The sequence below is a fragment of the Bufo bufo genome, chromosome 4 (assembly GCF_905171765.1).
Source record: "Bufo bufo chromosome 4, aBufBuf1.1, whole genome shotgun sequence".
NCBI classification, from domain to species: Eukaryota; Metazoa; Chordata; class Amphibia; order Anura; family Bufonidae; genus Bufo; species Bufo bufo.
Genome location: NC_053392.1, coordinates 450714749 through 450742638, shown reverse-complemented (window position 1 = coordinate 450742638; position 27890 = coordinate 450714749). Strand labels below are relative to the sequence as shown.

The window sequence follows — 27890 nt, the reverse complement described above, 5'->3', positions numbered from 1 at the left end:
TTTGAGTCTTCTTTAACCTGGAAAGGTTGTCCTTTTTGCAGCTGTGGTCGCTGTTGGATGCTACATTATCATTGTTTCTGCATGGCCTTACATAATCTGGAGTGGTATCAATAATATGCACCTCCCCAATCTCTATCTTTGCTGTTCCACAAGTCCAATGACCAGTCTCTCTATATGATGTAGGTGTACATTATTGTGCCAATATATGCCGCACACAAACAAGTACTCCGCTTCTTATTAGCCATCATTAAATGTTCCATAACTTATACCTATTTTCTAACCTTTGTCAGGTAAATCAGACTCCTCCACCAACTAGTAGCCTGAAGAATTTGAATATATCGTGGTCACCATAAATGGCAGCAATGAGTCCGGTAGTATATTCTGTGCACCATGGGTGAATGCTAAATTTCCAGCACTTAAGCCATGGTTAATCCTACTGAAAGAAAAGGTGACCCTATATTCAAATCTATTTCCCAACTCCTGATTAGAGATGTCGCGAACATAAATTTTTCAGTTCGCGAATTTCCGCAAATAGACTTCAATAGGCAGGCGAATTTTAAAACCCATAGGGACTCTTTCTGGCCACAATAGTGATGGAAAAGTTGTTTCAAGGGGACTAACACCTGGACTGTGGCATGCCGGAGGGGGATCCATGGCAAAACTCCCATGGAAAATTACGTAGTTGACGCAGAGTCAGGTTTTAATTAACCACTTCCCATCTGGGCCCTTTGCCCCCTTCCTGACCAGGCCAAATTTTGCAAAACTGACATATCTCACTTTATGTGGTAATAACTTTGGAACGCCTTTATTTATCCAAGTCATTCAGAGATTGTTTTCTCGTGACACATTGTACTTCATGATAGTCATAAATTTGAGTAAAAATATTTCACCTTTATTTATGAAAAAATCCCAAATTTACCCAAAAATTTGAAAAATTCGCAATTTTCTAAATTTCAATTTCTCTGCTTTTAAAACAGAAAGTGATATCTCATAAAATATTTATTATTTAACATTCCCCATATGTCTACTTTATGTTGGCATCATTTTGGAAATGTCATTTTATTTTTTTAGGACGTTAGAAGGCTTAGAAGTTTAGGAGGAATTCTTCAAATTTTTAAGAAAATTGCCAAAATCCACTTTATAAGGACCAGTTCAGGTCTGAAGTCACTTTGTGGGGCCTACATAGTGGATACCCCCATAAATGACCCCATTGTAGAAACTACACCCCTCAAGGTATTCAAAACCGATTTTACAAACTTTGTTAACTCTTTAGGCGTTCCACAAGAATTAAAGGAAAATGGAGATCAAATTTTTAAATTTCACTTTTTTGGCAGATTTTCCATTTGAATCAATTTTTTTCTTTAACACATCGATGGTTAACAGCCAAACAAAACTCAATATTTATTACCCAGATTCTGCGGTTTACAGAAACACCCCACATGTGGTCATAAACTGCTGTATGGGCAAACGGCAGGGCGCAGAAGAAAAGGAACTCCACATGGTTTTTAGATGCCATGTCCCATTTCAAGCCCCCTGATGCACCCTTACAGTAGAAACTCCCAAGAAGTGACCCCATTTTGGAAACTAGGGGATAAGGTGCCAGTTTTATTAGTACTATTTTTGGGTACATATGATTTTTTGATCATTCATTATAACACTTTATGGGGCAAGGTGACCAAAAAATTGGTTGTTTTAGCACAGTTTCTATTTATTTATTTTTACAGCGTTCACCTGAGGGGTTCAGTCAAGTGACATTTTTATAGAGCAGATTGTTACGGACGTGGCGATACCTAATATGTATACTTTTTCTCATTTATTAAAGTTTTACACAATAATAGCATTTTTGAAACAAAACAATTATGTTTTAATGTGTCCATGTTCTGCGAGCTATATTTTTTTTTATTTTTTGAGAGATTTTCTTATGTAGGGGCTCATTTTTTGCGGGACGAGGTGACGGTTTTATTGGTACTATTTTGTGGGACATACGCGTTTTTGATCACTTGGTGTTGCACCTTTTGTGATGCAAGGTGACAAAAATAGCTTGTTTTGACACAGTTTCTTTTTTTTTTTTTTTTACGGTGTTCACCCGAGGGGTTAGGTCATGTGATATTTTTATAGAGCTAGTTTATACGGACGCGGCGATACCTAATATGTATACTTTTTTTTATTCTATTTTTAACTTTTTTTTTTCATTCCTTACTTGGGGACTTTTTTTTTTTTTCACATGTGAAACTTTTTTTTATTTTCAACCTTTTTATTTTTATTTTTTTTATTTTACACTTTTCGTCCCCCATAAGGTCATACAAGACCTCTTGGGGACATTTACTTCACTTTTTTTCTTTTTTTTTTCACTGTTGATTTCTCCTGTAACTGGGGCTGACATAGTAGCCCCAGTTACAGGACAAATGCACCCCTATAGAGGCTGTACAGCAGCAATCCAGCGCTGTACAGCCTCAGAGCAGGGCTGATCGAGGTCTCTGAGAGACCTCACACAGCTCCTGCACACTCCGGTCACGGCGGTCACATGACCGCCGGGCCGGAACAGGAAGCGCACAGCGCTTCCTTCTCTGCAGACACAGCGCTCGGTGAGCGCTGTGTCTGCAGCGATCGTGAAGGTTTTAAAACGTGCTGTCAGAAATAGACGTCCACCCATAGGACGTTTATAGTCTATGGGCGGACGTGAGGCGGTTAAGGGCATAAATCGCCTAACATTCCTAAATAGTTTGGAATAACGTGCTTTAAAACATCCAGTGTGTTTATACGATCAGGTATGATGTTGTATCGATCAGGTAGTGTAAGGGTTACGCCAGCTTCACAGTGACAGACCAAACTCCCCGTTTAACGCACCGCAAACAACCGCAAACAGTCCATTTGCACAACCGCAAACTCCCTATTTGCACAAGGTTGGATACCAAGCTAGCTATATCCCGTTCCTTGTCCTCACTGACGTCATTGAAGGTCTCTTCCTCCACCCAGCTACGTACAACACCAAGGGTCCCCGAAAGGTGACGACAAGCCCCCTGGGATGCCTGCTGTGGTTGGTCTTCCACCTCCTCAAAGCCACCTTCCTCCTCTGAGTCCTCTTCTTCAGACTCCTCTTTCTGCGTTGCCGGCAGGTCCAGCAATCGACGACTACAAGGCTGCTTCTGGTGGTGATGGTGACCACAACTCTTCCTCTTCATGCTCATCTACGGCCTGATCCAGCACTCTTCGCAGGGCACGCATATGGGATGAGGTCGATAATGTTTCCTTGGGTTTGACGGACCAGGTTTGTCACCTCCGCAAAAGGACGCATGAGCCTACAGCCATTGTGCATGAGCGTTCGGTAACGCGGCCAAAAAATACCTGTCCTCTTTATTTATATATTTTTTTTATTACAAAAATCTGTTCTTACCAGTTTAATCTCTGTTTTGTCCCCTATCGGGGGCCGGTGTATGGAATAGATTTTAAGAACCGGGAGATGGAAAAAGATGCTTGGTCGGTCCTCTTACTTACAATTTGGGGCACTGCGCGTGAGCCGTGCAATGTACTGTGCTACCCTATACGAGTGGTATGTTAAGTAGTACTATTCCTATCAGGGGACGTGTATCGAATAGAGTTTAGACAACCGCAAAGAGTTGTCAATAGTTGACATAAATTTTATTCCTCTATGCGTCAATCTTGGTGTAGTGATGATTGTGCTCGTGCGCACGTTTGGGAGATTGCAGGCGATGGCGGTTTTTCAAAGCCTATGGTCGTGCTGAGGTAGTTTAGTGACAGTTAAGTGACCCAGAAAACAATAATTCTGCAGTGTGGGCCCATTGTTGGCCTAGTAGGCTTTAATGATCACCTTAGATGATGATAAAGAAAATTAATGTTTTTTCTATGCAAAATTATCCAGCCGATCGTTTTTGGTCTGTTCACAATGAAGCAACGACCTTATCTGGGGTGTGCCAACATTGCCATTGCCAACACACTCATAGAGGTGATCGCTTCATTGTAATACGCAAGCCCCTTCACCACAACAAGGTAACGATCATGTATGTGCCGTTTTGTTTTTGCAGCCACAGTGCAGCACCAGAGGCTAGAAAAATTAGGCATGTACACATGCCTAAAAAATTAGGTAGTATTGCAGCCGCTGCTGTTTTCCAGGCAGAAAGTGCACTAAAACATTGCGGCTTGAACCCTAGTTGGTGGCGGAGAAGTCACGCAAGTCATCCGGCATGCAGAGATTAAATACAGCAGCGTGTGGACCATTTTTAGCCCAAGGCATCTCATCAGGCCTTTTTTAGTCAAATGCATCCCCCACTGTCAGTCCCTTCGGGATCCATGCCTCATTCATCTTAATAAAGGTGAGGTAATCTAGACTTTTTTGACCTAGGCGACTTCTCTTCTCAGTGATAATACCTCCTGCTGCGCTGAAGGTCCTTTCTGACAGGACACTTGAAGCGGGGCAGGCCAGAAGTTCTATCGCAAATTGGGATAGCTCAGGCCACAGGTCAAGCCTGCACAGCCAGTAGTCAAGGGGTTCATCGCTCCTCAGAGTGTCGATATCTGCAGTTAAGGCAAGGTAGACTGCTACTAGTCAGTCGAGTCGTTCTGAGGGTGGACCCCGAAGGGCTGTGGCGGAGCGTAGGACTTAAAAAGCTCTGCATGTCCTCCATCAACAACACGTCTGTAAAGCGTCCTGTCCTTGCCGGCGTGGTCGTGGTAGGAGGAGGATTACGTTCACCTCTTCCCCTGTTAGATTCCCATTGTGCTGTGACATCACCCTTACACGCTGTGTAAAGCATACTTTTTAACTTGGAACTGCTGCATCCTTTCAGACTTCCGGTAATTCGGTAACATTTCAGCCACTTTCTGCTTATACCCGGGGTCTAGTAGCGTGGCCACCCAGTACAGGTCGTTCTCCTTCAGCCTTTTTATACGAGGGTCCCTCAACAGGCATGACCGCATGAAAGGCCCCATTTGCACAAGGTTGGATGCCGAGCTACTCATGTCCCGTTCCTCGTCCTCACTGATCTCCATTGAAGGTCTGTTCTCCCCCCCCCCCCCCAGCCACGTACAACACCACGGGTACCAGATAACGAGCACCCTGGGATGCCTGCTGTGGTTGGTCTTCCTCCTCCTCAAAGCCACATTCCTCCTCTGACTCCTCTTCCTCACACTCCTCTTCCAGCGTTGCCGCAGGTCAAGCAAGCGATGCTGATAAGGCTGTTTCTGGTGGTGATGGTGACCACAACTCTTCCTCTTCCTCTTCACGCTCCTCTACGGCCTGATCCAGCACTCTTCACAGGGCACGCTCGAGGAAGAAAACAAATGGGATGATGTCGCTGATGGTGCCTTCGGTGCGACTGACTAGGTTTGTCACCTCCTCAAAAGGACGCATGAGCCTACAGGCGATGCGCATGAGCGTCCAGTAACGTGGCAAAAAAATTCCCAGCTCCGCAGAGGCTGTCCTAGCACCCCGGTCATACAAATACTCGTTGACTGCTTTTTCTTGTTGGAGCAGGCGGTCGAACATTAGGAGTGTTGAATTCCAACGTGTCGGGCTGTCGCAAATCAAGCGCCTCACTGGCATGTTTCGCCGCTGAATGTCGAAAAAGTGCGCCATGGCCGTGTAGGAATGCCTGAAATGGCACATGTGTCAACTTGCCGAAATTCAATGCCGCCAACAAATTGCTTCTGTTGTCACACACCACTTTGCCAATCTCCAGCTGGTGCGGGGTCAGCCACTGATCCACCTGTGCGTTCAGGGCGGACAGGAGTGCTGGTCCGGTGTGACTCTCTGCTTTCAGGCAAGTCAACCCCAAGACGGCGTGACACTGTCGTATCCGGGATGTGGAATAGCCCCTGGGGAGCTGGGGGGGTGCAGTTGATGTGGAGCAAGACGCAGCAGCAGAAGAGGACTCAGCCGAGGAGGTTAGCGAAGAGGATGGAGTGGAGGAGTAGAGGAGGTGGCAGCAGGCCTGCCTGCAAGTCGTGGCGATGTCACCAACTCCTCTGCAGAGCCACGCATTCCATGCTTCGCAGCCGTCAGCAGGTTTACCCAATGCGCAGTGTATGTGATCTACCTGCCCTGACCGTGCTTTGCAGACCAGATGGGCCCTTGCCCCAACACGGTGTGCAGGACATGCCATGACTTCCTTTTCCACAATAGAGTACAGGTTGGGGATTGCCTTTTGTGAAAAAAAAAATTCGGCCGGGTACCTTCCACTGCAGTGTCCCAATAGCTAATTTTTTTTTGAAGGCCTCGGACTCCACCAGCTTGTATGGTAAAAGCTGGCGGGCTAAGAGTTCCGACAAGCCAGCTGTCAGATGCCGGGCAAGGGGGTGACTCTGTGACATTGGCTTCTTACGCTCAAACATTTCCTTGACAGACACCTGACTGTGGGCAGATGAGCAGGAACTGCTGAAGGGGGCGGGTGGTTGAGGGGGCAAGGAGGACAGCAGTGGTTGACGTGGCTGAAGATGCTGGACCAGGAGGAGGATGGTGGCTTGGAGTTTGTGTGCTGCTTGTACTCATCATGTGTCGATCCCATAGGAGTTTGTGATGTGCGATCATGTGCCTTTGCAAAGCAGTTGTACTTAGGTGTGGGTGTTGGACTTCCCACGACTCAGTTTCTTTTGGCACAGGTTGCAAATGGCATCGCTGTTATCAGAGGTAGACACACAAAAAAAATGCCACACTGCTGAGCTTTGCAATGACTGCATTCTGGTGGTGGCAACAGCATGCGTTGATTGGCGTGCTGTCTGGCTGACCCCGGGTGCCGATACATGCTGTCTGACTGTGCCACTAGCTCCTTGCGACGACCTCCCCCTGCTTCCAACTCGTCTCCTCCTCCTCTCTGTCTCCCTATCTGAACTTTCCCCCTGTTCATCTTCTCTTCGAGCGGGCACCCACGTGACATCCACGGACACCTCGTCATCATCAACCGCTTCACTTGTATCTGACAACTCAGCAAAGGAAGCAGCAGCGGGTACAACATCATCATCATCACACTGTACGTCCATGTATGTAATGCTGCCTGACTGAGACATATCCCTGTTATCTACATCCTCTGGCAATAATGGTTGCGCATCACTCATTTCTTCCAACTCATGTGTAAATAACTCCTCTGACAGATCAAGTGAAGCAGCTGTGGTGCTAGTGTTGGTGGTGGCGGCAGGCGGGCGAGTGGTAACTTGAGAGGTGCCCGAAGCTGAGCTGGAGGAGGATGGTGCATCAAGGTTCCGAGCGGAAGCTGTAGAAGATTGGGTGTCCTGTGTTAGCCAGTCAACTATGTCCTCAGAACTTTTCGAGTTCAGGGTACGTGGCCTCTGAACACTGGGCATTATTCTAGGGCCAAAGGAAATCACAGCACAACAACCACTACGGCCCCTGTGGGGTGGCCTGCCTCTGCCTGTCATATCTTTTTTTTTTTAGATTAGTGGTACTATGCGTGCAAGGTACTGTGCCACCCGATATGAGTGGTGGGCAGTGGGCACAGTACACTCTGTGGGCCTGACACACGATGGCAGGCAATGCAATTATATTAGAGATTTTTTTTTTTTTACTGTTTTAACTGCAAGCTACTGTGCCACCAGATATGAGTGGTGGGCACTAGCAGTGGGCACAGTACACTCTGTGGGCCTGACGCACACTGGCAGGCAACTGCAATTATATTACAGAGAAAAAAAAAAAAAGTTGACTGATGTACTAGCCCTAAAAAGGGCTTTTTGGGGTACTGTCAGGACGCTGTCCTTACAGCAGATCAGATGAGTCTTTGAGGACTGGAGTGGACACAGAACACTGGCCTAGCTAACGATTTCCCTATTAAATCAGCAGAAGCAGCACTCTCCCTGCTCTCACTAACACTGCAGCTTCAGAATGAATCTAAGATGGATGCTGTCCTTGCTTTTTGATAGGAGGTGGGAGGGTCTGGGAGGGTATGCTGCTGATTGGCTGGAACGTGTCTGCTGACTGTGAGGTACAGGGTCAAAGTTTGCTCAAAGATAACGTATAGGGGGCGGACCGAACATCGCGGCGAACGCGAACAAGCAATGTTCCCGGGAACTGTTCGCCGGCGAATAGTTTAGAACATCTCTACTCCTGATAGTATCTTCTGGTCATTCTTTTCCCTTTAGGTATGAGCCGTGCTCTCCTATTCCTAGCTCCCTGATTTTTCTCCCTTTTGAGTCATGTTCATGATTGTTACATTTATGGATGACTGTTCATGATAATCCTCCAGAAAAGTTTCTGTATCTCCCACCCCTGAATATTCCATGTTGCTTGATGTTATGCAATGAGTGATGCCAATAACCAACAAAATTGTTGGAATCCTCACATTCAGAATCCTGGAATTTCGTCTTGATGCTTCATTTAGGATCCTGGAATACAAGAACAAGAGCGGCTTCAAATTCTTATCAGTTAAATCTTTTCTCATTGATCTGCATGAACCCACTTCTCTATATCCCTCCTTTTTAATGCATTTGTTACCCTTATTCTCCATTCGCTTAACTTTTACCACCTGATCGCTCTGCGTCATTGTCACCACAAATGGACCCATCCAATTAGCATTCCATGAGGACTTGGTTACGAAATTCTTTATCATTATCCGATCCCCTATTTTAAGCTTTATTGGTGGTTTGCCAGGTTCTTCCTTGGCCTTAGGCACTGCAAACTGTAAATATTTGTGACCCTGGTCCTGTAGCGGAGTTAGGAATTTTTCCTTCTCAGCACTTTCTCGCATTGGCTGTGGATCTGTAGGGTGACATAGATTCATAACTCTGCCAGTCATTAACTGATATGGGGTAATTGAGGTGCCTTTTGCATCTGTTCCCTGTATTGCCATCAGAAATGTGGGTAAGTGGCATATCCAATTGCTCCCTGACTGCAGTACTGTTTTCTTAAGTCTCTCCTTCAACGTTATGTTCATTCTTTCTACTATTCCTGATGATTGGGGATGATAGGCTACATGAAATCTTTGCTTGACATTCAACACATCTTACACATACCAGTCATGACCTTCCCTGTAAAATGAGAACCTCTATCAGACTCGATGACCTTGGGGAAACCCCACCTTGAGATGACCTCATTTGTAAGCGCTCCCATGGTCCCTTGGCCAGCGGTATCCTTAATAGTACAGGTTTCTACTCTTTTGGCCCGGGGTTCATTTGGGCACAGATGAGACATTCCTGGACAATCATCACAACAGTTTTTCTCTCATGCCTTCCCACCAGTATTGAATAAACTCAAGACCCATATGTCCTGTCAATCTATGATTTTCCCTAGTCATATCCTTCAGATATTGGCAGGGAACTACAAATCGAGGGCCTTCTGCAGTCTCCCTTAGCAGAAGATCATCCTGAAGGGTGTAATTTAGAGACATATCTGGCGCTGTTTCTGGAATTAAAATTTTTATTTTGTACAGTACAGCATTCTTATCCTGCTCTGCCACTAAACATGGAGTTGTTGCTTTGGAGACTGGCAGGTATTCTGGTTCCATCTCCCCCCTATCTGTGTCGTCAGTCATGCTCTTCCCAGGTTTGTCTACCCTCAATATCTTAGGGAGTCCATTTGGCTCCCATGACTGCAGCCTCTTTTGGCTAGTCCATCTACCTTGTTCCCCACTGAGATTACATCAGCGTCTTTCTAATGTACTTTCACTTTTATTATTGCCAATCTTTGTGGTTCTAGACTAGCCCTGTCCCAAATATCTTTTAAAATCTAACCATGTACCAGTGTCTTTCCTGATGTGTCACTAAATCCTTGTATGCCATAAAGATACACTGCGTGCAGAATTATTAGGCAAATGAGTATTTTGACCACATCATCCTCTTTATGCATGTTGTCTTACTCCAAGCTGTATAGGCTCGAAAGCCTACTACCAATTAAGCATATTAGGTGATGTGCATCTCTGTAATGAGAATGGGTGTGGTCTAATGACATCAACACCCTATATTAGGTGTGCATAATTATTAGGCAACTTCCTTTCCTTTGGCAAAATGGGTCAAAAGAAGGACTTGACAGGCTCAGAAAAGTCTTCTGAAGCGTGATCATCGAACAATCAAGCGTTTCATTCAAAATAGTCAACAGGGTCGCAAGAAGCGTGTGGAAAAACCAAGGAGCAAAATAACTGCCCATGAACTGAGAAAAGTCAAGCGTGCAGCTGCCAAGATGCCACTTGCCACCAGTTTGGCCATATTTCAGAGCTGCAACATCACTGGAGTGCCCAAAAGCACAAGGTGTGCAATAGTCAGAGACATGGCCAAGGTAAGAAAGGCTGAAAGACGACCACCACTGAACAAGACACACAAGCTGAAACGTCAAGACTGGGCCAAGAAATATCTCAAGACTGATTTTTCTAAGGTTTTATGGACTGATGAAATGAGAGTGAGTCTTGATGGGCCAGATGGATGGGCCCGTGGCTGGATTGGTAAAGGGAAGAGAGCTCCAGTCCGACTCAGACGCCAGCAAGGTGGAGGTGGAGTACTGGTTTGGGCTGGTATCATCAAAGATGAGCTTGTGGGGCCTTTTCGGGTTGAGGATGGAGTCAAGCTCAACTCCCAGTCCTACTGCCAGTTTCTGGAAGACGCCTTCTTCAAGCAGTGGTACAGGAAGAAGTCTGCATCCTTCAAGAAAAACATCATTTTCATGCAGGACAATGCTCCATCACACGCGTCCAAGTACTCCACAGCGTGGCTGGCAAGAAAGGGTATAAAAGAAGAAAATCTAATGACATGGCCTCCTTGTTCACCTGATCTGAACCCCATTGAGAACCTGTGGTCCATCATCAAATGTGAGATTTACAAGGAGGGAAAACAGTACACCTCTCTGAACAGTGTCTGGGAGGCTGTGGTTGCTGCTGCACGCAATGTTGATGGTGAACAGATCAAAACACTGACAGAATCCATGGATGGCAGGCTTTTGAGTGTCCTTGCAAAGAAAGGTGGCTATATTGGTCACTGATTTGTTTTTGTTTTGTTTTTGAATGTCAGAAATGTATATTTGTGAATGTTGAGATGTTATATTGGTTTCACTGGTAAAAATAAATGAAATGGGTATATATTTGTTTTTTGTTAAGTTGCCTAATAATTATGCACAGTAATAGTCACCTGCACACACAGATATCCCCCTAAAATAGCTAAAACTAAAAACAAACTAAAAACTACTTCCAAAAATATTCAGCTTTGATATTAATGAGTTTTTTTGGGTTCATTGAGAACATGGTTGTTGTTCAATAATAAAATTAATCCTCAAAAATACAACTTGCCTAATAATTCTGCACTCCCTGTATGTACTCAGTCAGTGATCGAGTGACATAAGCGCTGTCTGAAAAAATGGCAATTGGGCCCCCACTAAAATGGCTTCTCTCACTGCCTCCAATTCTGCTCTTTGTACCCAAAAACTTCTGGGGCATTTAATTTGAATTTTTTCATTTGTCTGTGGACACCACAGGGCATATCCTGTGTGAAAATGTCCTTCCTCCTAGTATCTCAATCCATCCACCCAAATCTTCAGATCTTCCTTTCCTGCCACTAGCCCAAATACCTCCTGGGTCTTAGCCCTATTTACTTCTCCACAACCATGTTTTTCTTCATATTGCATTAATTGAGCCAGGATATAGGTGGCATTGTGTGTGACTCTGATGTTCCTGGGTGTTAGATCCACAAGCCACCTGTCCACTCTCTGAGAGGAAATACCACTGAGTGTTCGTTCTAAGAGCATTTTGATGGGAGTGTGTGGTGTTTTTGTAGTATGATTTTGGCAAACCCTACTACATGCTCTGTAGATAGCACAGCTAGGAGATTCCTAACAGTCGTCGAATCCTTTTTCCACCCGGACTCGACAGTCTTGATAGGAACCCATTTTCCTTGCCTTTCCTGTAGCAACACAGCCTTGATTGCTACTGCCAAGGAATGAACCTGCAGTGCAAAGGGTAGATCTGAGTTTGGATTGCCTAGAGCGGGTGCCTGAGTGAGACTAATCTTTAGCCTGACAAAGCACCTTCATGCTCTTCCATCCATTCTAGCAGATCTGTTTCTCTTTTGTCATTTTTTAGGAGTTCATAGAGAGGTTTTGCTTTTCTAGTACCTCAATGAAGTACCTGCAAAATCCAACGAGACCCAGCAACTGTCTCAGTGCTGTTTTTGTATTTGGGTTCTGGGATCCTCCCCCCTTGAAACTATTACACCCAAAAATGACAGATTCTTTCATTAACTAGATCTTGGTAGGATTAAGCTTTAAGAATGCATTCTCCAGAAGTGTCAGAAGTTCATTCTAACACCTAGTGCTATTCCTTGGTGTCAGTCTGGAGCAGGACATCATCCACATATTGCACGATGCAATCTGGCTCTGAGAATAGTAATAAGATTTCAACCATGCATTTATGGAAGTAGGTTGAACTGGACTTGAAACCTTGTGGCAACCGACAAAACGTGTATTGCTTTACCTGAAAGGTAAATGCAAATTTGTACTGGCAATCTGGGTGCACAGGAATTAAGAAGTACCCATTTGAGATCTCTATTGATGAATACACTGTGGCGGATGGTTTGTGTGCCATCATCATATCGGGCAATTTGGCGACCACATTTGTGACAGGGGCGTACGCTTATTTAAAGCTCTATAGTCCAGAGTAAGACACCAAACATTTAGTTTTTTTACAGGCCAGAGCAGTGTGTTATTAGTGGACTGGCATCCCCTAATGACCTTCTGTACCAGCAAATCATCCAGTGTATTTTTCATATATGGGATTGATTCAGGTGGTATTTTATATTGCCTCTGAGGAGGTGGATCTAGGCCTTCCACCATCACCACCATGTTTGACACATTCAGTTTTCGAAGTTGCCCATGTTTATGTTGCCACAAAATAGCAGCCAGTGTCTTATAATCTGTCTATAACAATACAGCTGGATCTAGCAGTTCAACACCTTTTATTGTATCAATTCCATAATTGTCAGTAACCATTTTTAAACCTCCTTTATATCTCTGTCCTTTCCTCAACATCCAGTTACACAAGTCAACAAGAAGTCCATGCTCTTTCATTAGATCAGAACCATTGATAGTGCCCTCATGTGTTGGGGAAAGATAAAGGCCATTCTCCACCCAAAGGTCACCAATGTTTATGGGTACTGGCAATGATTGCTTTGAAGGTACTAATTGCCCTCCAAATCCTCTAATAAAAATACTCTTACCATAAGGGTCCACCGTCAATTCCAAATTAGTCAAATCTACCGATGCAACTGTATCCAATAAGATGTCTGTATGATGTCCCCCTACCGTACCCTGAATACGAGGTCTACCACCCTTGTCCCTGTCAAGATGGCTTACCAGGGACAATACTGGGGCCTGACATCCCTATGGCTTCAAATAAGATTTGTTGGGGAAGGAGGCTATGACTCCTCAGGTTATCTGCCACTGTTTTCCCCAACCTTCTGAGGAGCTTTTGGTACTTAATCTGCCACATTATCTGGTCTTTGCTTTTGATATTGTTTATTATGCAGGAATGTCCTGTCATTGGCAGCTTTTTTTTATTGCTTCTACACTCCTTCATAGTGTGATCTTTGTTGCCACATTTAAAGCATTTTCTGGTAATTCTTATTTTGCTCATTCTTAACTATTTCTGAAATTTACTTGAGGCCTGTTGTCATGATCTGTTTCCTGAATCCTTTAAAATATTCACAAAGGCTTGATATGAATTTGCTTTCCTTAAGGCAACCTTTGTTGGATAATCAACAAAGGTACACTTATTAGCCATTGAATATAGGAAACTACTGTCATCAGAAGACATATCGGGACAATTGTAAGTAACATGATACAAAGTTAGATACTCACTAGAAAAGATAATTGGGTCATCTCCTCTCTATAACTTGCATTTTCTAGTGCATTAGTACCTCTGGTGTCTCCATCTCCCCCCCCCCCCCCCCCCCCCCCATAACTCTCTATTTTTTAACCTATCGTTTGCATTTCCCCAGCTCTGCAGATAGGCCTCTGAGTGCCCACTGGCTCCTGTAATTTTTCAATAAGTTGAGATGGGAGCCATACCTGCAGTAGAGCGCATGCATCCCTATTTAAATTATATTGTGTAACTACAGACTCAAACTTGGGGCTCATGCACATGACCGTATGGAACTGCTGGCCCCTAATAAAACCGTACTATCCTTGTCCGTAATACGGACAATAATAGGACATGTTCTATTTTTTTTTGCGGAACAGAAATACGGACATACGGAAACGGAATGCACACTGAGTAAGTTCTTTTTTTTTTTTGCGGACCCTTTAAAATGAATGGTTCCGGAACTTACACTTAAAGAAAATACGTTTGTGTGCATGAGCCCTTATTGGAAAGACTAATTGGTGAGGCACTTGTGTCAAATTTCCCCAACAACTGGCATAAATTTGTTTTATCTTGAATAGACAAAGTTGTTGATCGTAATCGATTACCACCATTTATATGCAAACTATCTCTCCTTTGTCTACTTCCGTCTGATACAGGAGTAAAAAGAGAGGAACTCTAATTTGGGGTTGATTCTGGATCATCTGCAGTGCAAATAGGTTGCTCCTCTGCCCCTTTCCAGTCTTTGATACTGTTTAGCAGGTTTACATACGTGACTACAACTGTCACGGTCATATTGATGTTTGACCGTGATGCGGTTGCCGTGCAGACTGGTAGCCAGGGGCAACGTGTGGTTTGCATGTGCACTTCCCCTTTAAGGTGTGCCTCCCCTGCAGTTTGGTGATCAAGGGGTTAATCTTCTGGCTAGTGGGGATTAAGGTGTTTGCTAGGTGTGGCCGCAAGCTGGATATAAACCTGTGGCTTGCTGGCTGGGGGCAGTTGTACTACAGCCTTGCTTGGTGTTGGAGCTTTGCTCCTTGCCTGGGTGTTTCAGCCCAGTCCTTGAGAGCCACCTTATGGAACATAAATTGTCCTCCCTTTGGCACCCTCCTTGTACCTTTACCCTCACTTGTTGTATGTGTGGTGTGGGTTTATATTCTGGGTGTGTAGCATTTTGTTGGTTGTTACATGTCTGGGCTTTTGTTGGTCCCTGCATGTATTCTATACGTCACCCGGTATGTTAATACCTCCGTAAGGGGGCTGGTTTCCTGGAGGAGTTAACCATTAGTCTGTATGCAGTGCTGCCGTGCTCCTTGCGGCATGGGGTCTAGACAGTATCAGGAGTGCTGGATATCTGGGTGTGTGTTGTCTGTACGATGTCCTATTTGGTATGTGGGCACCTGTACTTATGCATGGGTTCCAGTCGTGGTGGCAGCAGCAGGTAAGTTAGTTTTCCGGTGTTCTTACCTGCCGATCCAGTTGCTGCATATGGTCTTTTCCTTTCCACCTGTTAATAGGCAGCTGGAGACTCCGGTTCGTCTGAGTTCCTGAGGAACTGGTTGTCTCCTATTCCTGACCCCTATGCCAGGGACCGTCAGGGTCAGCAGGTTCCGGTGCATGAGCCCTCCCACTTTCAGGGTTCGATCATGCGGTCAGGAGATTAGGGCGGCTGTAGGTTGTGGCCTGCTCCCTTCTCTGTAGTCTGGCCTAGTAACCGTTTCCATTATACGGTGGGGAGTTTCCCCCACTCCCCACCATGACAACAACAATGGTTCTCTACCCTATGATTCTCTTTTGTCCTCAAATTCATAATACACTGTTCCTTTTGCATCAGCTATAAATTGGCATCATGCAATTGATTTTAAAGTATAGCAACACCACCATCATTCCTGGCCTCTTGTTCTAAAGAAGCAATACATTGTTCCCTAAGTGTACACCTTTCCTCACACTCCTCTAACTGATCTTCAAAATCACAATTTTGCTGAACTAGTCCATCTACCTAATCTCTTAGCCCCTCACATTCACAATTACTTTCAGCACTAGCACTGGCAACAGTTATTTCTTGCTCAATTTTGTCTAGCTCACCTCTTATCTGAGCCTTTTCTGTGTACCACTGCAACTCTTTCTGTTCTGCAATTTCTTTCATCCTCATTAGCATACACAACACATTTCCTAATTTGTTCCTTTTTTTTTTTTTCTTTAGTACTCTCATTTTGCCCATCACACTGATTCATTAGGTTATTAAACTGATGGGTCAATGCATCATCCACACAAGTCTTAAAACTAGCTGAAGCATACTTTTCCACAATTGTATTCACTACTTCTATTTCTAAATATAAGAACAACACCAAGACAACAAGACAAATATCAAATTTCCAGTGAACACAGAAATACACAACCCATTGAAAGACAATTCACTAACTAGGGACCTTACCTGAATACAATCCTCCCTCAGGCAGTTACACTCCCCACAAACCTGAGTCAGAGTAATGTGACTTCACCTACACTTGACAAACAGCATCTCGTATACCTGATCAATACAGATCCAAGATCCAGGCCAAGATGGAGATCCTATTAAAGCATAAGGCTACCTCCCCTTAACATGAAGTTCAACTGGGTTATCCCCACCTCACTTTCTTCTCAGAGATGTCTGGTTTTATCCTTTAGACATTATGAGAACGTCAGTCAAAACAGGGTATTACCCTAACTTGCCAGCAACACATCAACAATTACACAGGCCTTAACTTAATATGCTAGTACATTAACATATACAATACAATGCATGTATACAACCCAAATAAAAGGAATTTATGCTCACTAATTAAGCGCGTCCGCTCACTTATGCAGTGTTCCTCAGAACATCAAGTTAGCTTCTCCGGTGTCACTCAATCTCCACGAACAAGCGTGCTACTTGTCCACCAAGATATTTTGCTTCTGTTCGGTTTCCCTTGAAGAGGTTTTGAATGGCTTGATACCTTCGATACCGGATATCCCTTTCGGTCTTCCAGGAGCTTGAAAAGGGCAGATTGGAACTTTTGGGTTCTGCGTAGACTTCGTTTTCCATGATCCGCTGGGGTTCCAAATGTAGAATCCACTTTCTGTGCCCTATTCTATCCTGTATTTTCTCTAATAACAAGGCGTCAAGGCTTAAAGAGAAATTATGGTTTATTAAACAAAAAATTATAGGTACCAAAGAACAAACAGAATAATGGCAAAAACCTCTCCTTCAATGTCCTATATACATATATAATCCTAAAACCTACTACTACTATATACAGTGCAATATATAATCACATTCATACCCACAGACACCCATCATTCCACCCCTTACTTAGATGTCATCCAGCCTCCTTTATAACAGCTCATCCAATCAGTTTCCGGTAATGCGATAGGGGTCGTTGCGCCTCAGATAACCCATACACTCCACCAGGCCTAAGTCAGTGTTCGTTGGCCCAGGGAATAGTCCCAGTTGTATAGTGTTGATAAGGAGGCACAACATTCTTTACACCTTTGATGTAAACTGCAGGGGCCGAGTTTATGGCCCACGTCAAAAGGCAAACAGGTGGTTCCCGCATAGCTTGTTTACACCAAAACAGTCACTGAGGGGATTTCACATGCGTTTGCTGATCATCTGATTATTATTCCAACTGTCATGCCTTTTCATTGTCCACTTGCGACCCCCAAGCAGGGTGTCGTCCATCCTGTGAACTTCTTGCTGCTATTTCCATTCAATATTAAATAAATCTTATAGTACATGGGAATCTCTAATATCGAATATTGCTCATGTTGACTTCCAACACCTTGTACAGGGAGTGCAGAATTATTAGGCAAGTTGTATTTTTGAGGATTAATTTTATTATTGAACAACAACCATGTTCTCAATGAACCCAAAAAACTCATTAATATCAAAGCTGAATATTTTTGGAAGTAGTTTTTAGTTTGTTTTTAGTTTAAGCTATTTTAGGGGGATATCTGTGTGTGCAGGTGACTATTACTGTGCATAATTATTAGGCAACTTAACAAAAAACAAATATATACCCATTTCAATTATTTATTTTTACCAGTGAAACCAATATAACATCTCAACATTCACAAATATACATTTCTGACATTCAAAAACAAAACAAAAACAAATCAGTGACCAATATAGCCACCTTTCTTTGCAAGGACACTCAAAAGCCTGCCATCCATGGATTCTGTCAGTGTTTTGATCTGTTCACCATCAACATTGCGTGCAGCAGCAACCACAGCCTCCCAGACACTGTTCAGAGAGGTGTACTGTTTTCCCTCCTTGTAAATCTCACATTTGATGATGGACCACAGGTTCTCAATGGGGTTTAGATCAGGTGAACAAGGAGGCCATGTCATTAGATTTTCTTCTTTTATACCCTTTCTTGCCAGCCACGCTGTGGAGTACTTGGACGCGTGTGATGGAGCATTGTCCTGCATGAAAATGATGTTTTTCTTGAAGGATGCAGACTTCTTCCTGTACCACTGCTTGAAGAAGGTGTCTTCCAGAAACTGGCAGTAGGACTGGGAGTTGAGCTTGACTCCATCCTCAACCCGAAAAGGCCCCACAAGCTCATCTTTGATGATACCAGCCCAAACCAGTACTCCACCTCCACCTTGCTGGCGTCTGAGTCGGACTGGAGCTCTCTGCCCTTTACCAATCCAGCCACGGGCCCATCCATCTGGCCCATCAAGACTCACTCTCATTTCATCAGTCCATAAAACCTTAGAAAAATCAGTCTTGAGATATTTCTTGGCCCAGTCTTGACGTTTTCAACTTGTGTGTCTTGTTCAGTGGTGGTCGTCTTTCAGCCTTTCTTACCTTGGCCATGTCTCTGAGTATTGCACACCTTGTGCTTTTGGGCACTCCAGTGATGTTGCAGCTCTGAAATATGGCCAAACTGGTGGCAAGTGGCATCTTGGCAGCTGCACGCCTGACTTTTCTCAGTTCATGGGCAGTTATTTTGCGCCTTGGTTTTTCCACACGCTTCTTGCGACCCTGTTGACTATTTTGAATCAAACGCTTGATTGTTCGATGATCACGCTTCAGAAGCTTTGCAATTTTAAGAGTGCTGCATCCCTCTGCAAGATATCTCACTATTTTTGACTTTTCTGAGCCTGTCAAGTCCTTCTTTTGACCCATTTTGCCAAAGGAAAGGAAGTTGCCTAATAATTATGCACACCTGATATAGGGTGTTGATGTCATTAGACCACACCCCTTCTCTTTGCAGAGATGCACATCACCTAATATGCTTAATTGGTAGTAGGCTTTCGAGCCTATACAGCTTGGAGTAAGACAACATGCATAAAGAGGATGATGTGGTCAAAATACTCATTTGCCTAATAATTCTGCACGCAGTGTATTAACTTTCTCTGCATGATAAATGCCACTTGCTGAGTTGACAAAACCCCTTTAAATGCGTAAAAATTTAAAAGAAATTTCACCGCCAAAACGACATTGTTATATTGGTGGTAGCAGATGCATTATTGCATCACACCATGTACAAAAATGTCAGTGTTAAACCAGTGATAATAAATATATACAGATGTAGCGGAGTTAATTCACAGAACGTGTTAACTAGATTGTGATAACTCCTCAAGGATGACTATTAACTCTGCTACATCCATAGTTCAAAGAAATTTCACAGCGAAAGCTGCATCGTTGTATTGGTAGCAGACACATTATTGCATTGTACTGTGTGTTTTATAGAACAAAAATGTCAGTTGAACTGGTCGTGATATTAAATCCATACACATTTCAAAGAAATGTCACCGTCTACACTTTCAACTGCAGTGTTTGTAGGAGGGAAGGGACATTTAATTGTGCCTCTATCTTTAAATTACATAAAACACACCTGTAATTTTGCTAGTACCGTTGAATAAGCTGTGTGTTCCAAACACATTAAATTTCATATAGGAAACCTGTGGCACTTATGGATATACACTGCACAAAAAGTTAGGAATATTTGGCTTGTGGGTGAAATTTCAGGATAAGCCTAAAATGCACTCTAACCTTTACAGGTGAACATAATATGTCTAAACCTTTGAATGCACATGTCCAACTGTTTATTGTTTCAGTACTTTTTGCACAACTGGGTGTTCTCTAACAGGGAGCTTAACGGCAAAATTCACAACAGGTGTTTGATCCATGAATTTCCCAATAAATTCCCTGGTTCAATTAGAATTTGTATTTAAACAGTCCTCATCATGCTGTTCACATTTTGACATCATGAGACCAAGACCACACCTACCAATTGATGAACAGTACCTCGCCATTGCAAGGCTTCAAGCAGGATGTTCTAAGACGGAAGTGGCCACTGAGCTTAGTGTCACAGAGTGTCATCAGCAGGTTGCAACAGAGATACAGAGAGACTGGAAGAGTCACAGAAAGGCATAGAAGTGGATGTCTTTTGGCCATATCCCACACTGATGACCGCTTCATTGTGAACAATGCCCTGCATAATTGGATGATGAATGCCACACAACTCCAGGCACATTTAAGGGATGTGAGAGGAACACAAGGGTCACATCAGACCATTTGAAACCGTTTACCTCAACGTGGTCTGCATGCTAGATGACCTGGAAGGGTACCTGACCACACTAACAGGCACAGGCGTCATCACTTTGGGGACCAGTGGGCATCAGTGCTGTTCACTGATGAAAGTCGATTCATGCTGAGCAGAAATGATGGCTGCCAATGATGGTGAGCGCCATGCATCAGCCACTGTTGTCACCAGACGAGCCTTTGGTGTTGGTAGTGTTAGTGTGGCCAGGTGTGTCTAGTCAATACAGATCGGTCCTACACTTTGTGAATGGTACAGTGACAAGCCCATACTACTTTATTAACATAATTCATCTAGTCATTGTGCTTCTGCAAGAACAACACAGATCAAATTTCATCTTCAGGGATAAAATGCACCAGCTCATCAAGGTCACATCATTAGGGAACTGCTGCTGGAGACTGGGGTACCTCAAATGGAGTGGTCTGCACTTTCCCCAGACCTGAATCCCATTGAAAACCTATGGGATCAGCTGAGTCCCCGTGTAGAGGCTCGTAATGACCTCAATGACCTGAGGGCTGCCCTTCAAGAAGAGTCAGATGCCATGCCTCAGCAGAAAATAAGTTGACTTGTGAAAAGCAGGAGACGATGTTGTCAAGCTGTGATTGATGCTCAAGGCCACATGATAAATTAAGACATTGACATTTTTGTGGGGGTATACTCCTCATTGTGGGTACTCACCAGATCGTCTCCCCTTTCAGTCTTCCTGACAAGTTCCAGCTGCCTTTCACAGTAGTAATAGGACCCAGGCTTAATCTCTGTATAGTGTGACCTCAACTGTACACAGGGCTCCTCTTCAAACTTGTATGGGAGGAACCCTGCTGCAGAGGGCACCACTCCCCCTCCACATGTTAATTAACCCTACGCTGTCTCAGTGACTGCTAAAGGAGGATCTATCGCTGTTCAGCTGCCAGCCTGTGCACTTCCACTAAAGGGCATGCAGCTAAACAACACTGGAAGGTTCTCGCTCTCAGGGCCGGACTGGGACAAAAAATAGGCCTGGGCATTTTTGACTGAGCAGCCCAATCACATGACCCCCAACAGGCCCCACCCCCTTGCAGTCTAGGGGCGGAGCCAAAACCGGAAGCACAATTGAGAGGCAGGGCCAGCCACCAGTAAGATAGGAAGGCTTCAGTCAACACACAAGCTTCTTTGGGGGTCCCCAGGTGACATTAGGGGGTCTTAGTACGATCTGGCCACCTAATCCAGCAGAAAATGCAAGGAATCGACTGGACACAAAGCACAGCGTGCAGCGGTTTATGTCCCGCTGATTCTCTGCATTTTTCCCAGATTGTGGCCGGATCTCTGCCGTACCCCATTATAGTTAATGGGGCCGGGGCCGGCGGGCATTCTGTCTGCATCCAGCAGTGTCGGATCCAGTGAATTCTCAGCTGGAACAGCCGGCAGGATCACTAACACAGATGTGAAGGTATCCTAATACAGCGCCCCATATCTCTTCTATCCAGTGACGTCTCCTCTGATGTAGATGTTCTCTTTCTTCATCTTCTCTATTCAGACCAGACCGCCATGATAATTTCTTTCAGCCATCTCACGTCTCTGCAGACATCTTAGTTTCCTACTTTTCCATCATCCTCCAATTAACATCCCATCATGCACCCCCAATACTGAGAAGCTGTGCTCCCCAAAACTATACTGCAAAAAGAACTGTGCTAAGCTGATGCTGTGCCAGGGTGCCCCCAAAGTAATGGTGCTCCCAAAGTCCCAACTATAGTAATTATTTCTTTGCCAGAGTGCATTTAGTAGTAATAGTGCTCCTACAGTGCCCCCAACAGTAATTGTGTCCCACAAGTAATAATGCCCCCATAGTCCCACCATAATGCCCCGATTAGTAATAATTATCTTTATAATGTGTGACAGTAGAACCCCCCCCCCCTTATAATGTGCACCAGTACAAAAAAATGCCCCGTTGTGTGGCAGTAAAAAAAGAAATACCTCCTCTTAGTGCCCCCAGTAGAGCCAATGTCCCCAGAGTGCCCTCATGTGTTCCAATGACCCGTACTGTGTGCCACTACAAAAAACACTTAGTGCCACCAGTTGAGCTTAGGTGCCCATAGTGACCTTATAATTTGTGCCAGTATAAAATACTCCCATATAGTCCCCCCAGAAGATGCCCCCATAGTGCTCCTTCCCCGTCTCCATAGTGCCCTCCATAATGTGGCACTATAAAATGCCCCTATAGACTGCCCCACATACATACCCTCATAATGCTCCTTTCCTCCCTTCCCCATAGTGGCATCAAAATGGGTGCCAGTATTAAATGCCCCTATATAATGCCCTCATAGTGCTCTTGTCCCCCACTTCTTTATAGTGCCCACCTATAATGCGTGCCAGTATACAGGGCCCCCAGTAGATGCCCCCATAGTGCAGTCATACACGCACTCTCCACATACATGGACGCAGTCATACACGCACTCTCCACATACATGGACGCAGTCATACACGCACTCTCCACATACATGGACTCTCCACATACATGGACGCAGTCATACACGCACTCTCCACATACATGGACGCAGTCATACACGCACTCTCCAGATACATGGACGCAATCATACACGCACTCTCCACAAAAATGGACGCAGTCATACACGCACTCTCCAGATACATGGACGCAGTCATACACGCAGTCTCCACATACATGGACGCAGTCATGCACGCAGTCTCCACATACATGGACGCAGTCATACACGCAGTCTCCACATACATGGACGCAGTCATACACGCACTCTCCACATACATGGACGCAGTCATACACGCACTCTCCACATACATGGACGCAGTCATACACGCACTCTCCACATACATGGACGCAGTCATACACGCACTCTCCACATACATGGACGCAGTCATACACGCACTCTCCACATACATGGACGCAGTCATACACGCACTCTCCACATACATGGACGCAGTCATACACGCACTCTCCACAAAAATGGACGCAGTCATACACGCACTCTCCACATACATGGACGCAGTCATACACGCAGTCTCCACATACATGGACGCAGTCATACACGCACTCTCCACATACATGGACGCAGTCATACACGCAGTCTCCACATACATGGACGCAGTCTCCACATACATGGACGCAGTCATACACGCACTCTCTACATACATGGACGCAGTCATACACGCACTCTCCACATACATGGATGCAGTCATACACGCACTCTCCACATACATGGACGCAGTCATACACGCACTCTCCACATACATGGACGCAGTCATACACGCACTCTCCACATACATGGACGCAGTCATACACGCACTCTCCACATACATGGACGCAGTCATACACGCACTCTCCACATACATGGACGCAGTCATACACGCACTCTCCACATACAGGGACGCAGTCATACACGCACTCTCCACATACAGGGACGCAGTCATACACGCACTCTCCACATACAGGGACGCAGTCATACACGCACTCTCCACATACAGGGACGCAGTCATACACGCACTCTCCACATACAGGGACGCAGTCATACACGCACTCTCCACATACATGGACGCAGTCATACACGCACTCTCCACATACATGGACGCAGTCATACACGCAGTCTCCACATACATGGACGCAGTCATACACGCACTCTCCACATACATGGACGCAGTCATACACGCACTCTCCACATACATGGACGCAGTCATACACGCACTCTCCACATACATGGACGCAGTCATACACGCACTCTCCACATACATGGACGCAGTCATACACGCACTCTCCACATACATGGACGCAGTCATACACGCACTCTCCACATACATGGACGCAGTCATACACGCACTCTCCACATACATGGACGCAGTCATACACGCACTCTCCACATACATGGACGCAGTCATACACGCACTCTCCACATACATGGACGCAGTCATACACGCACTCTCCACATACATGGACGCAGTCATACACATATATAGACACCCAGCTTTCCTGCTGTGCCTCTCCCCCATACTCTAATGCCTCTGCACTTGTGCCATGCAGGGAAGCTGGATGACATTTCATGATATAATTCACCCAGCTTTTCTACTGTACTGCAGGTCACATGTGCACAGTCTGGGAAAGCTGAATATAACCCCAGTTCCCCTGCTACTCACATCACTGGTGCAGTTGTGACAATCCAACTGATGTTCAGCATGGTGGGCAGGAAAGTTCAGGCTGCAGGAATCGCGGGCATAAAAGGGGGCGGGGCTATTATAGCTCCGCCCACATCGGGCCATCCTGATGCTGGTCACCACTGTCCATGATAAGAACTAAGGAGGGGAGAGGAGGAGCAATGTCACTGATGTCAGGAGGTCAGTGACAGAGTGCAAGTGGTGCAGAAGTCAGCTGCTCTGACAGGGGCCCGGGGTGACGAAGTACAGTGACTGCTCTCGGGCCCCGAAGCAGCTGCTTCCCTGATAGTTACTGGGAAGAGCTCATCTCCACTCCTGCCCAGCTGATTGTGTTCGGCCCGGCCCACCGGGCAAATGCCCGGTCTGCCCTATGGCCAGTCCGGCCCTGCTCGCTCTAATATTGTGTCCTCTCCTATCTGCATCCTCTATCAGGCAGAAATGCTATGCTGGCCAGCGCATGTACCTTTATTTAGAAGTGGCAGTTCTTGTGCTGGCTACTTCTACAGTAGGTCAGTGCTTTTGCTGCCTTTCTCTTCTCACTAAGTGGAATCGCCTGATGTTAGTGCCGCCTGATGTGATTGCCTCACATTGCCTCATTGCAGATTCGCCTGACTAGAAAAATAATGTAATGCACAAAGAGCTAAAAGATATTCCCATGAATATCCTGACCTACTGGGATGGTGCCAACCTCAACATGCTTTTCTGTGAAGCTTTCGTCTTGGGGTAGGCCTTTATGCTTTCAAAGGCCAGGGCGAATTTCTGTCCGTCTGGCCTTGGTGGTTTGACTGGTATGCCATGACATAGCTGTCCATAATGAAAGGGTTTAAAATGTACAGATGAAATAGTGCTGGAATTAAACAAATTATTATTTATTATAAGAACTAGGTTATTGCTGTTGAGTTGGCATGTTGTGTCCTAAAATGTTTCTGGAGTTCCTCTTTAAATCTAATTAGTTAATCTAAACTAAAATATATGACCTATTACCTTTTTAAAATGCTAACTACAAGTCCACATAAAAAAACACCACTTCCTTCAAGTGCTCCAAACTAGTGATTCACTCCAATAGTCTCACTGGTGAAAAAGAAAGGACAAGCTATGTAAAGTTGTTTTTATAGTAGCATACACTATGTAAACATATCAATATTTGATCTCTATTGAAACATTTTATATAGATTTTAATCATCCAGTTAAACATAATACACCAACAAATTAATGCAATCTTTTTTAACAGTTATATTGAAATGTGCATGGGGTGTTTATACCTTTTCACATGACTGTTTCAGATGCCCTAAAACTGATTATCTTTTTCTCGTCACCTTTTGTCTGAGAATTGAGACTTTGCTGAGAATCATATAGCTTCTGTGCTAACCTTTGTTGTTGTTTTTCAGAAATCGAATGGATTTATCAGCAACTCAAGCATTTTATATTCTGGTGAATGAAAAGAACCTTGTCAGTATGACCTTCACTATGTCAGAATTGTACAGGGACCATAAGGATGAAGATGGCTTTTTATACATGACCTATGCATCTCAGGAGATGTTTGGGTCAGAGTATGCTTATTTATAATTGCATTTCTTCCCAAACGGCATCAAAGTAAATTCCTGAGATTTTTTTATTCCAAAATAAATCCTTTGTCCATGTTTTTAATTTAATAATTTAAAAGGAATATATAGATACTTTTTATATTTTTCAGATAAAGAATAGTAATAAAGGATTTAACACTGAACTTTCAACTATTCTTAGTGAATTTGTAGTTTCTTTCCACGTAGGACAATGCTAGTAGTGAGTTACCAAAAATTGTTACAGGCATAAGGCTAGGGCCACAAGGTAACATGTGTTGGGCCACTTCTTGTTGCAGAAAAGTCAAGCAACATTTTTTTGTAATGATAGTCAATGTTGTCAGTGTTCGTGTATTCAGGCTTTGTTTACTAATAAATAAACAAAAGAGAGGCGCACCATAGAGTGACAACGTATGCACAAGAAAACTTGAAATACTACGATTGGAGGCTCACTTTTTGAGTGCTGTGTAAAATCATAGGCACAACACTATTTTTGGACGTATCGGGAATAGTTGATCATTCCCCGGATCTGGTTGTCATGCAGCCACGGATGCAGATTTCCTCAAATGAAGGTGCCTGGAGCCCCACAGAGGATTGGATATGTGGATACTAAAAAGATTATCCCTCGGCGTAAGGACGAACTGGCCAATGGAGGTTAATAGTAATCTTTGAATCTTTATTGGTTCACAACGCGTTTCGGGGATAGCTTCCCCTTCAGATGACTACAATAGTATTTATGTCAGCAATTTTATATACACACATCAAAAAAACGCCCCAAACAGAGGTCGGGTGGTAATAATTCAATTAAGAATGATTAATTATGGTCATCAAAATAATTAACCATAAAAATTATAACATTTGTAATAAATTCTTAAAATCATGACCTGGTGAATTGTAGACAAACTAATCGATACAATTCACATCTGGGTCCAACTACACTGCTCAAAAAAATAAAGGGAACACTTAAACAACACAATGTAACTCCAAGTCAATCACACTTCTGTGAAATCAAACTGTCCACTTAGGAAGCAACACTGAGTGACAATCAATTTCACATGCTGTTGTGCAAATGGGATAGACAACAGGTGGAAATTATAGACAATTAGCAAGACACCCCCAATAAAGGAGTGGTTCTGCAGGTGGTGACCACAGATCACTTCTCAGTTCCTATGCTTCCTGGCTGATGTTTTGGTCACTTTTGAATGCTGGCGGTGCTTTCACTCTAGTGGTAGCATGAGACGGAGTCTACAACCCACACAAGTGGCTCAGGTAGTGCAGCTTATCCAGGATGGCACATCAATGCGAGCTGTGGCAAGAAGGTTTGCTGTGTCTGTGAACGTAGTGTCCAGAGCATGGAGGCTCTACCAGGAGACAGGCCAGTACATCAGGAGACGTGGAGGAGGCCAACAACCCAGCAGCAGGACCGCTACCTCCGCCTTTGTGCAAGGAGGAACAGGAGGAGCACTGCCAGAGCCCTGCAAAATGACCTCCAGCAGGCCACAAATGTGCATGTGTCTGCTCAAACGGTCAGAAACAGACTCCATGAGGGTGATATGAGGGCCCGACGTCCACAGGTGGGGGTTGTGCTTACAGCCCAACACCGTGCAGGACGTTTGGCATTTTCCAGAGAACACCAATATTGGCAAATTCGCCATTGGTGCCCTGTGCTCTTCACAGATGAAAGCAGGTTCACACTGAACACATGTGACAGACGTGACAGAGTCTTGAGACGCCGTGGAGAACGTTCTGCTGCCTGCAACATCCTCCAGCATGACCGGTTTGGCATTGGGTCAGTAATGGTGTGGGGTGGC

The 27890-nt window shown here is 44.5% G+C and overlaps 1 protein-coding gene across 1 annotated transcript in view; it reads left to right on the top strand.

Moving 5' to 3' along the window:
• The window catches only part of MAP1LC3C (microtubule associated protein 1 light chain 3 gamma), a 39402-nt gene extending 13316 nt beyond the window's left edge, over positions 1-26086 (top strand). Inside the window, exon 4 of the mRNA XM_040430138.1 lies at positions 25909-26086. Coding sequence (XP_040286072.1) covers positions 25909-26086 — 178 coding nt within the window. The remainder of the gene's footprint in view (positions 1-25908) is intronic.
• The last annotated feature ends 1804 nt before the right edge of the window (positions 26087-27890 follow it).